This window comes from Ursus maritimus, unplaced genomic scaffold (assembly GCF_017311325.1).
Source record: "Ursus maritimus isolate PB19 unplaced genomic scaffold, ASM1731132v1 scaffold_16, whole genome shotgun sequence".
NCBI lineage: Eukaryota > Metazoa > Chordata > Mammalia > Carnivora > Ursidae > Ursus > Ursus maritimus.
Genome location: NW_024424008.1, coordinates 36,966,456 through 36,978,793, shown reverse-complemented (window position 1 = coordinate 36,978,793; position 12,338 = coordinate 36,966,456). Strand labels below are relative to the sequence as shown.

At 44.6% G+C, this 12,338-nt stretch overlaps 1 protein-coding gene across 3 annotated transcripts in view; it reads left to right on the top strand.

The window, feature by feature from the left end:
- The window catches only part of NTM (neurotrimin), a 658,310-nt gene that overhangs the window by 632,864 nt on the left and 13,108 nt on the right, over positions 1-12,338 (top strand). For all 3 annotated transcript variants that reach the window (XM_040631016.1, XM_008688321.2, XM_040631017.1), the window contains 3 exons: positions 3,428-3,562; positions 5,519-5,639; positions 10,094-10,245. In XM_040631016.1, coding sequence (XP_040486950.1) covers positions 3,428-3,562; positions 5,519-5,639; positions 10,094-10,245 — 408 coding nt within the window. The remainder of the gene's footprint in view (positions 1-3,427; positions 3,563-5,518; positions 5,640-10,093; positions 10,246-12,338) is intronic.

Genomic DNA, 12,338 nt, shown 5'->3' with positions numbered 1-12,338 from the left:
TTACAAATGAGAAGCTATTGACCATGAAGGGTTTCTTTTCGTAGGATTTCATCAAGTGATTTGCTCCTTTCCCTACTGGTAGCTCTTAACCAAGAACTTCCTTTAGTACTTTAAATGCACTTTAAAGTATGCTCTGCTTATCTGTTTTTTCCCCCAATATTCTTTGTAAGTTCCTCATATGAGTGATAAGGCATTGATCATTTATAGCCAGAGCACAACTGCGGTTTCAAAGAAAACTCTCCTTGAATCATTAACTCTATAAATTCAGCCATCGACTCTGTAAATTTCAGTTTAGGGTTTTTTTTTTTTTATTGTTGTTATTTAATTCTTCATTTGCTTTAAGCAGCGACTACAGGAATTTCATTTCTGGTGGTTCGGAGTTTAATTTGTTACGTTACTGATCTTTTTCTCTCTGTTTTTGCTATACATGATTCTCCTGCAGAAAAAAAAGTATGTGAGGATAAAGAGGAAAATAGTAACAGTGAAACCTACAATGTATAAAGCATTTTACTCTATGAATTACTTTTCATCTGCCTTACCCAATTTAATCAGAAGGTAGACATGTAACAATCGGTGAGCAGTGGAGTCTTTGTGGTTTTTCTGTAATTCTACATTTGGTCTGGAGAACATATGATAGTAAAATTAAGCCTCATTACTTTCTGCAGAATGACTTAAGTGTAAATCCCTTCCCTCTGGTAATAGAAATCTGGATCGATGGAGAACATACGGCTTCCCCAAATCTTAAGCCATCCAACTTCGTTTCCTACATAAGATTGCCTGATATCCATGTACAAAATTACACATACACTAATATACCTGTCCCCACTTGAATTCATGACTGTGATCACCCTGGCATTTATGTACTTGCATTTGAGTCTGTAAGCCCTCGGACTTGCTTCTCATTTGGACGTCCATATAACAAGCTCATCCAAGCTGGGTCCTTGTAAATCTTGCTGTGGTGAAATTACCACCATTTGGATGGTGAAATTAAAGTGAAGTCATGGCCTCTAGTTGGAGGCAAGGACAAGAGATGCAGAGACCCCTGTGTCCTTTAGTTTCCTTGCTTTGGTGGTATAGTACACAGCCTCCCAGGAGATGTGAGGTCCTACCAATCACTGCTCTGACACTGGAGCTCCATCCAGAAACAGCTGTCCAGAGCTAATTTATTTCCTAATGCTACGGCACTGTTAATTTATAAATTACATCGGTAATTCGAGCTATTATTAATTTCAGATGGTGTAGGGCAAGCCTAATTAAAATATGACACCAATTGCCACACATATGTACCAAGGACTACCATTTAAAATTAATGGGAATATTAAGTGTGACACTGGTCTCCGAGATGCTTTGCACAGTAATTATAGCATTCTAGCCGGGAAAGATCTGACAAATGTAGGCTTGAGGTTGGTAGAAAATAAACAATGACAACACAGAAGGAATCACAACTTCTTTGTGTAACCCTTCCCTTCTTATTTTTTCCACTCTTCCTCAAATCAAGGTTAGTACTTCTCCCCCTAAAGATGCTTACAAAACAATAGCAAAAAAGCTACTGTTGATCATTAGAGATGTCTTACCGGTTGGGACTGTCAGTCTCTGTGGGTTAATATTGATGGTCCTCTCCCCATAGCCTGGACTTTCGGGCCCTGGTTTCTACTTATGAATGTGTTCCTGATTCTTGTGAATTTGGGTTGCTTGCTGTAACACATACAGGCTGTTCTTTTGCTCTTCTGTAGGTAGTAGAGGCAAGAGAGTGTCCACCCATATACAGTGTGGGTTCCAGGTGACGTGAACGTGTGTGAGGAAATCCTCAGGTTGGGCTTATTACTGGATGATGGCACAGACTTCTCACGAGCAAGGAGTGGTGGCAGTGGTGGGCAGGTAGCAGCCCTTCAAGATCCAAGATAGTCCTTTTCTAATTGCTGTCACTGTTATTTCTGTTGTTATCTTGATAAAGATGGTGACCTTAGCAATGTCACAGAACGAATACAATGGTAACTTTAAATACCGTGTCTATCGTTCTTTGTATTAGATTAGTGTGTTACTGTTGTCCTTTTCCTGCTTTGGCTCAGCAGTTCCCTGTGGCGTTATGGAGGGGTCGTATCACCCGGAGAGAAATGCTCCTCTCTTTCCTTTACTCATGTGGGCCACTCCTGATAAAATAGTTTCACTCCGCCTGAGTCTGCTTCCCAGCAGGTCACAGCTTGCTCCTAAAGCAACAGGCGTGCAGCGTGTGAGTGAGTGTTTTTAGATCACTTCCGTGTATATACGTTTTCATCTGTTACCCCAACAACCCCGTGGAGGTAATAGAACTGTATGTACAACATGCCTGCGAACTGTCTCTCAGTTGCCAGGGACAGTCTAGTCTCAACTTATGCTTACTGTCCCAGAGTAACTATTACTAGTCCCCCTTTTACTCTTAAAAGTATCCCAGTTTACACGATAACTATATATCATCACGCTAACTCTCTTTACTTAACGGAGAAGGCGGAATGATGCTGGGATGTGAGCAGTTCTTTTTGTCCTCCCTCGCCTTTCCGCGAGTAGGCTGAAGTTGACCGTGACTAAGGGAGAGGACTGTGAAATCAGTCTTCTCGGCTTTAACCTTATGGCTTCCATAAGCCAATGCTCATGGCCAGTGCTCAGGTAGGAACCGGTAGGTAGAGGGTGGTTATTATTATTCATAATTTTCAACAGAGAAACTGCGTCTCAGCGTGGCGACATGACAGGATAAGATTTGCCGCTGTTTCTTCTTGCTCTTGACTTCCTTCCGTATCTGTGTGGAAGTGTGGTGTCCTTGTTGTTGGTTTGTCTTCAGGATCGGCCACACGAGAGCCCTAGCAGATCAAAGTTTAGGAAACTGTTCTTCGCTTATCTTACTGAGTGTCTAAATCTAAAAGCAAGGGTTTAGGTTTATTTTGTCAGTGTCTCCACTGCCTTTCATGGCGTGTGTGTGTGTGTGTGTGTGTGTAACTGCTAGTGTGATGTTTTTAATTAACTCCTGGTCTAGGATGCAGTGATCAGCCCTAGATTTCAAGGTTCAGCCTTAATGATATCCTGAAGTCAGAAAGAGTTAATATTCACCTATGGTGCCTAACTTAGATCCCAGAGCCCCACTGCTTGGTAAGAGTTGGGCAGTGTAAATGTCAAAATTATAAATCACTTCTCGAGGACCAGTAATTCTCCAGGCTCTGTGTTCAGCCTAGGTAGGGGTACAAACATTTCAGCTGGTCCACTGGGGAATTAAAGGAAAGTTAATGATGGAAGCAGTAGAAGGGCTGGGAGTGGGGGAAGGAGAATAGGCATCGTTCCCAAGAATCCGAACTTGGAAATGGCACAATTCTCTGCAGACATAACCATTTTATACTTTGTTTTCTAAGTTTATACCTTTGGTGTTTTGTTTTTCTTCTCACCATACCTTCTCCTGCAGCCGTGGGCTTTGTGAGTGAAGACGAATACCTGGAAATCCAGGGCATCACGCGGGAGCAGTCGGGGGACTATGAGTGCAGTGCCTCCAATGATGTGGCTGCACCAGTGGTCCGGAGAGTAAAGGTCACCGTGAATTGTAAGTGGTCTCAGGAACCTCCACCCTGTGTGTGCGTGAGCCTGGCTGCTGTCATGGCCACAGCAAAGAGCTGGATCACAGAGCCAGCTGCTGACTCAGGATGGGAAATAATGCCGTAGCATTGTCCATTCTCTGCTTTCAAGAGAAACAATTCCAAATTCTAGTTTTAAAAAAAAATGCAGCTGAAAGTAATTTAATACAATCCCAAGCTTGACTTATATTCCTGGAAGATCATCAAATGGCCTTTGATGCATAATTTATAGAAATGCATCTTCGAATCCCAATTTTTCCCATACTTTGTTCGTACTGTTTCCTAGCTCCTCCCTCTCTAGCCCAGTCATGTCCATAGTGGGGAACAAAATACCAGGTGTATAAAGGAAATTTATGATATATTTATGGAAATTTATGGTACATATTGATGGTATACTTATGTGATCTCATACTTTTGTGATTACATATGTTGATGTACAAAGTACACATTCATAATGTAAATATAAATAAACATGCACATATTAGAGGATGTAGCTCAAAACCTGATTTTGAATAACAGAAGTACAGAATCCAAAAAGTTTGGAAATCGCTGCTCTAGACCCCTCATTTTCTCTTATCAGCCACCCAGATTCTCTCTGACATTGAGCTTCCTCCACTTCCCCACCTGTCTCTCACGCTCTCTCCTCTTGCTTCCGTATAGTATACATTGACTCAGTTCTGTATGACATTTTGAAAGTTTTCTCTGCTGTGCTTATTTCAGGAAGTCTTACAACAGGATAGAACCCAAGAACTAAACCAGCAGACAAGAAGCCTTTCCCTTTCAAAACTTGGGGGTGGAGGTGTGGGAAGAATATTGTGCCTTGGTGATTATTCATTCTTTAATATTTTGCTTTCTGTTATAATTTGAACCTACTTAATACCCAGCGCTTTAAGAAGCAAGGAAATAGTTACAACAATGCCACCGTTTTTTATACCAAAATGTGTACTACCGATTTTTTTAAAGGGATTTGAAATGACTTGCAGTTAATAAAAATTAACCTGGAAAGTAAGGAGATGTGCACAGAAGGAAAACCTTTTTAGGACAATAAGTGAACGCTAGGGATAAATGAACACGGGAAATATATACCTCAAGGAGGGTAGGTGCAGGTGCAGAATTTGGCTTTGAGTTGTGAAATCAAAGCGGGGAGACATCATCTGCTTTAAGGTTTATGTCCCTAAGATGAAAGGAAACCCGTTGCTTGGGAGAAACACTGCTTTTCCTGGTACTGAGACCCCAGAGAAATTTCTCGTTAGTGTCTCCACAAATAGATCACTTTGAGATATAGTCAACATCACACACGGTATTTCTGCAATAAATAGAATGCCAAGTTTATTATGGCTGTTTTTCATAATGCACTTCAATGCAAACTGTTGGAATTGCCAAGGGTAGTTAGGTAAAGACTTCAAATGAACACAGGCCAACTTTATAGGTCTAGTTTGGTCTGGCTGGATTTGGGGATCCATTTTAGGATGCCTGGAAGAATGACTGATCTGTCTATGCTTCAGGCTATTCTCCATGAATATTATTTCTTACAACCGAGCTTTTGATGGGAATTGAATGGTTCGAGGTTATAGACTGGCAAGAACCCGGTGTGCAGAAATTCTATAAGGCTGATTAAAGGAGTGTAGGGTTGATGGGCTGGCATTCTCCTATGAGAGTTAAGAAGTTTAAACAGGAAATATGCCTCAATACCTGGTCATTCCACCTCTGCACAGAGGGAAACAGCAGCCATACATGCTAGGAAGACAAGCTTTTCCTTAGCACTGTGTTGAATGGTCTCACTCCCAGGCTCAGTTCCTGTTTCAATTTGTCAGCTCGAGCAAGCAGAGGTAGAGGAGGGAGTAAACACCAAAACCAGTGAATGAGGCAACCTGATCCGTTTTAGGATGCGTTTTAAAATGCTACAGCACATCTTCTCTCTGCAGACCCGCCGTACATTTCAGAAGCTAAGGGGACAGGCGTCCCCGTGGGACAGAAGGGAACACTGCAGTGTGAGGCCTCAGCTGTTCCCTCCGCAGAATTCCAGTGGTACAAAGATGACAAAAGGTAAAGCCTCCCTCCTTACCCCCTCTGCCCCCAAGGAGAAGAAAGTTTTTCCAGCTTTCTGTTTCCAGATGTTTACACATGAATCCCTGAACAGTCTTCTTCTAGTTCCAACTAGCTAGCAAGGTTGGGGAGGGGATATTTTCTGATTATTCATGATTTCCAGTTCTGTTTTTAATGTTTCCATGCAGAGTTAGCCCCCGCCAATCGACGGGCTTGAAAGAAAACATGTTTTTTAGGAAAGCAAAATCTCCAAGAAGGGCCACCAGAAGCATTGCAAGGCCTGTGAATTTTGTTATAGGGCAAGAAAATAATGTGTTCTGCCTGAAGCTATTTTTAACACACTCTCAGGCGTGCATTAAGAAGCTGGGAATGTTCACGGGGCGCTGGGAGTGGCCAACAAGTTAGTGGGTTTCCAGTTCAGTTCCGGATACCCTCGGTGGTGGTGGATAAAAGAGTCCGTGACCGGATTTAGCCCTACCTTTGTGCCCGGGTTGTTCTTTCAAGGTAAAAGAAAAGAAAGGCGACTATTCCCTTCCCTCTCATTGTTGCAGCCATCATCGGGGTATCTGTTGTGATTCAGGGAAGATTGTCATTGCGAGGAGTTATCAAATGGCGAGTTAGCACAAGGTTCAGCGGCTCAAAACAGCCCGGGAACATGACAATTACTGTGATCAAAGAGCTATTTTAAGGTGGATGAACAACGAATAAATGTGCAAGAGCTGTCTGTGCTCCAAATGCTTTGATAAAAATGGGGAGGGGGTGACGCAACACTGTCCGAGGTGCATATGGCTGGGAGGAGGAAGGCATTCCAGGGGCTGAGAAGCTGGGAAGAAAAACAGCCCAAGAGGGATTGCGGGAAGGGGAACACGGAGTGGGTCCAGGCCAGCAGTGACCCAACTGTTGCCCGCACTACTTAGAACATCTCCAGCACGCCTTGGGTGCCCTTCTTTATGAGGTCGGTCAGACACCAAAAGCTCTCCCAGTCTCGGAATCACGTGACTCCATTGTAAGCTTCACCGTGTCTGATCATAATCCTTCCAAATGAGAAGCAGTGCTTTTCCATCTTGAAGTACAAAGCCTAGCAGCAACTTGGCAAGGTGTATCCTATTCATCTGGCCCATTTTAGAGATGAAAGACGTGAGGCAGAAGGAAGAAAAGCAAACACATGAAGAGATAAGAAGAAAAAGCTGTCTTTCCCCCTTCTTCTAAGAACTCAGAATCAAGCTGAAGGGAGTACCATTTCCCCAATAAATAAGCATTTCTCTTGCAAGTCTTGTTTCCCTTTTCCCTCCGCCTTCCCGCTGAAGGACCTCCTAGGTGAAAGTCTAGTATCAAAAAAAAAAAAAAAAAACAATAACAAAAAACATGGAGCTGTACGGCCAGTTCCTGAACCTTCAATTATCCAAGTCTTCGCCTAATCAGATGCATCTTATTTTTTTAAATTCTCGGTGGGAGAAAAAGATATAAGCAAAAATGTAGGGGAAAGTGAGATTTTTTTTAATGTTTTTTTATTATATTATGTTAGTCACCATACAGTACATCCCTGGTTTCTGATGTAAAGTTCGATGATTCATTACTTGCGTATAACACCCAGTGCACCATGCAATATGTGCCCTCCTTACTACCCTCAACAAACTGAGGGCTTCAGAGGGGAGGGGGTGGGGGAATGGGATAGACTGGTGATGGGTAGTAGGGAAAGTGAGATCTTAAAATACATGGAGGAAAGTAGAGCCAGCCATAGGCAGAAATGGCCAGTGGTGAGAAAAAAATGAAAAGACAGCCCTGCTTTGTACCCTTGGTGTCGTCAGAGGGGCTGCTGTGTATGCGTTATTTTCCCAGGAGGAGAAAGCCCGATTGCCTCCCCACAGTGGGGTTTCAGACACCCCTGGCTCAGGCAGCCTTGATTCCTCTGCTGTCCAAGCTCTTCTCATGGGGGCTCCTTTCTCCCTTTAAATGATTCTGGTCAGCTTTCCATGTGCTCCTCATTTATTTATTTCCCGTGTTCTCCCACTGAGTGGAGTTGTCTGTCCTCCTGCCACCCAGTGCAGCAAAAACAGCTCTGGCTCCAAGGTCCTTGTTGCTGTGAGTCCTTCCTGGCAGGCTGGCAGGCAACCTCCTCCAGACGGGACCCCCTGCAGGAAAGAGCAGCTCTGCCCTAGCTCCATTTCCAGGGACATGAGCGGACTTCCGAGGCAAATCAAAGGAGTCTGTATGATGGGGACAGGCAGTTTTCTCAAAATTTACTGTAGAAGCCTCTTTTGTCTGAGTCCTAGCACTACTCAACTGTGCGCCCCTGTGTGTGTCATCAATCAAAGGGAGAAGAAATGGGATGCTATACTTACTAAGAGCCACCCATCCACGGGGGCATGAACCAATGAAAAGCCTCAGGTTCCTTAAAAACCTGTAGCCTGGGAGCGTTATGGGATGGGGAAATGTGTGACCACACAGAGAAGCAGCAAGTGTGTCATCCCAGAAGCTGCAAAGTGCTGCAAAGCGCTGCTCGCCACCCCACCCTGCTTTTAGCTAAAGACATTTCAGAGCTGTCAAGCAGGAACCTGCTTCGGGTAAGTGTCTCTCCCCACTGCAGAGCTGAAATCTAATTCACAGCTTGGATCTGATGTGAAGGCTTCCTCCCCAGCCCAGGAATGGCGTCAAAATGGCAAATGGGATCAATACACTTGACGAGCTCTGGAAAACCTCCTGGTGGGTGGGCTTGTAGAGCCTTCTTTGGACAGCACCCCCTAGAGGATCAATATCTACATAACAAGCTGGAAATAGAACGGCGGCGTCTGGCATCACAGCCGGATGCCTCCTTCAGTTCCTACAGTGCTCACATTTTAATGAAGTCCATGGACTCAGGCCAGTTCACTGCCCTCAGCTTATGAGACAGAAAGGCTCCCAGAGGAAAATCTGCATAATGAAAAGCAAGCAAGTTCCTCCAGCCAACCTTCTGACTTCCCAAGAGACAGATGTTGCAGGAGAACTGAAGCCAGAGCCTGGCTTTCTCTTCTGATTGGGTTGGGGTGGTGGAGAGAACCGTTCTGTAGTCCTACACAGACAGTGTCTTCAGGTGATGACAACGCAGCTGTCCTGTGTGCCAAAAACACGTTGGGACCCAGGGACAGGCAGGAGATCATGATGTCTGACTCAACAGAAATATAGTATATTGAATAACATTTTATAGTTTATGGAGTGTTTTCTCATCACTGTCTTTCTTGCTGGGATTCACTTCCCATTCTGCCTTGAATATTTTCTTTCTCAGTTTGATGACTCCAAAACCAGCCATTGGCCCCAATTCCTGTCCCCTGTGTCTTGACATTGTTTACTTCCTACACATCCTGCCCCAGACAAGCCCTGAACCATGTTTTCTGAGATCTTCCATTCAGAAGGATTCTTCCCCCTTACATTTATCTTTCCTATAGCATAGGCTCAGCTTCTGGGCAAGCAAGACAAATTATTTCAGGGAAAGTAAAAGGTTGGCTTAAAGCCCATTCTCTGAAATAGGACATTCCAGAGTTTTTAAAAGGAAGAGGGTTGGTGTCATAATTTCCACGTAGACATGCTATGGCAGTAAGAATTTTTGCTGACAGCATCCTGAAATAGAGTATATGACCCCACCAGCCCCTAGCAGTGTTCTCCCTACCCTCTCCATCTGCCCAGTAGTGGTGTCTATGGCCCTAGCAGGTATATCTGTTTTCCCCACTCACCCTCTGTGGCCTTTCTTTAGTGGCCTCTACCACCAGTGCTAGCCCTTGTGGCATATTGGACTACCATAATGGATTGCTCAGGGAGACTGACAAGGCTCTATACGGTCAGACTCTAAGGAATCTATGATCCTTTCCAGACCGACTTATTATAATACTCTGGGCAGACCACCTCTCCCAAGCCCTTCAGAGTACCCTGCTGTAAAAGTGATCCCTGATTCTTGTATTCTGTTCACCAAAAAAAATAAGGTATTATCTGCAGAATGCCTCAAGTTCCTAAGAGAACATTTATCACTCAGGTCCTTGGAAACACTTTGTTCTTTCAAAACTCTCAAGCTCTTCTCTTTGAAGATTGAGGGTTTTTTTTAAATTATTTATGATTTCCATCATCATCATGTTCATTAGCCATATCATCAACATCAATTAAGTCCACACTTGGAGAACCTACTGTCTGAATGTCACGGTTGACACATTCGATGTGTTGAAGGCACCTGCCTTCAGAGAACTTGGTGAATTATCTGTGTAGTGTCAGGAGTGTCTCCAGGCACATGCATAAAAATAGAGAAATACAATTATGTGTCATTATGTATGTGTGAATTGCATTAGCTGAGTGGGGGAAAAAGTAGTCATCGTGATGTCAAGAAGGGGACAATAAGAAGATCATTAGTTCCAGAGTCTGTCTTCCTCCTATGAGAAAAATATAACCCACTCCTTTTTTCTCCTTTTTTGTCTCTCTCTTGTTGGTCTCAGACTGGTTGAAGGAAAGAAGGGGGTCAAAGTGGAAAACAGACCTTTTCTCTCAAAACTCATCTTCTTCAATGTCTCAGAGCACGACTATGGGAACTACACCTGTGTGGCCTCCAATAAGTTGGGCCACACCAATGCCAGCATCACGCTCTTTGGTAAGACTGAGCCCTGAGCTGGGCAGTGAAAGCAGGAAAGGGTCCTGTGGGACAGAAGGAGTCAGAAGGAACAGCCCGGGTGAGGTGGCAAGTGTAAGAGAATCAGGAGAAGCTGGGTAGGGGTGAGTTAGAAAAGAGAGGAGGGGGAGAGAGAGAGAGAGAAAAAAAAAGAGAGAGGGAGCGCTAGTGCATGGTTGGGGATCGGTAGGAGGGAAAAAAATGAGAAAGACTGTTCATGCTTCATTTTGTAGTGGGCAATGATAAAGTGACATTTAATTTTTTCTCTTCAACAGCTCCTCAGCTGACTAGGGATGGGGTGGGGGCGGCGGTTCTAACTGGGCATAATAGCAAAGCACTCGGAGAGGAACATTTACTATTTCAATACTTCGTTCACTAGAGCCGTGTAAAATGTTACCATTTCTGAACCTTTTCCTGGCTGTTGGGACATAGGAGAAACTGGGTTCTGTTTGTAAAAGTAGAATCATGGGCCTTGGGGTCCTGAATATTAGCCTCGGAGGGAGAATTCACAAAGGAAATGAGGATTTCCCCAGCTCTTCATTTGTGTCAAAGGGTGTTGTCTGACTGGATTAAGATATATCGGTTCAGCCAAGCCACCATCCTGACAGAAGTCACATGGTCATTCATGCATTAATTCATTAAACAACGGTTTATTGAAGGACTGATATGGGCACAGCAGATTGCGCTTCCTTCCTTCCTTATCTGGCATCTATATTGGTGCCGGGAGCAAGTAAAGAAAGCAAACAGACAAGCTCCTTGCAGACCCCGGATGTCTCAAACAGCCACGCTCGGAAGTGAGCTGATGTGTAGGTCTGTGTCATCCGCCAGGACTCCAGGTGTCCAGGGGTGACTTGCATCCCTTGGTAGATCCAGATTCACCCTGCAGGCCGCAGGGTGAGTTTCTGGTTGCTTTTGCGGGAAAATTCCTCCGTACCCTCACAAGCTCAGGTAGCTTGGAATTTTTCAAATCCATTCCCCTAGTCTCCCATGGTAGCAAGCAGCCTTGAATATGATGGTGAGGGAAAGCAAGGAAGGTAGCAGATAATTAGCAAGAACATAAATTCTTTTTACTCTGAGAATTCCTGGAAAACCCATAGCTTCAATTACCTCACCCTCGCCCCCAGCCCCTACCACATCCTTCCACAGCACATTGCATCTGGCCTGCCCCAAATAACCTGCCTGTGCGGCTCCATTGTCCCATCTTGGCTTCCAAATCACATTCGGCCCCCCTTCTATCCAGCACATAAAACAAAACCCAGCTTTATCCAAGGGGGCTGGGAAGGGGAAGGCTGCCCTTGATCCCAGAGCTGGTAGCTCAGAATGGGCAGAGCTGTGATTAGAGTGATTGATCTGTCTGACATCCCTCACACAGGGATAGTCATAATTGCCCCTCACATTTGTCAGGCCTTCCTGGCTTTCTGGCAGGTGTCTGTCAGCAGAAACAGAAGGGCCAGGATTATAAAGGGGCAGACCCCTCCTTCCCTGGCCTTGCAAACCTGAGGCTCTCCTAGCCGTGCCGTCCACCCCTCCCCAGGCCTGCCCTCCTCCCACAGCAGCACTCATCCCAGTCTTCCTCCTCCACGGACCGCCTCGCTCTTCTGATTTGGATGCATGACATGGTTTTGCAATTGGCTTTATCACTACTCTCTAATTCCCTGGCCTCTTCCCCTTAAGCCATCTGAAGATGAGAACAGGGAGAAGGCACAAACTTCGAGAGTGAAATAGCTGGCGTTTGTGACAAGGAATGCAGTGAGGCATGTGCCATAAATCTGCTCTTCTCGGCAGACCCCTGTGTTGCAATTAGAACCTCTGCCTCCCCACCGTCGGTCTGTCTGTATTCACCCTGTGTGCCATTGAGACGCTCCTCCAATTGCCAGCTCTCTGGAGTCCAGGATTCTCTTAAAAAAAAAATGGAAAAATGATAATATGTATTCAGATAAGTTTAGAAAGACTGGGTCAACCAAGATGAATGGGGTACACGTGGGAATGTTCTTTAATGTGGAAATCTCTGAGCTTTTCTTTACATGCTAAGTCTCTAAGAGGGAGAAAAAGCATGGAGCGTTTTCCAAATTTAA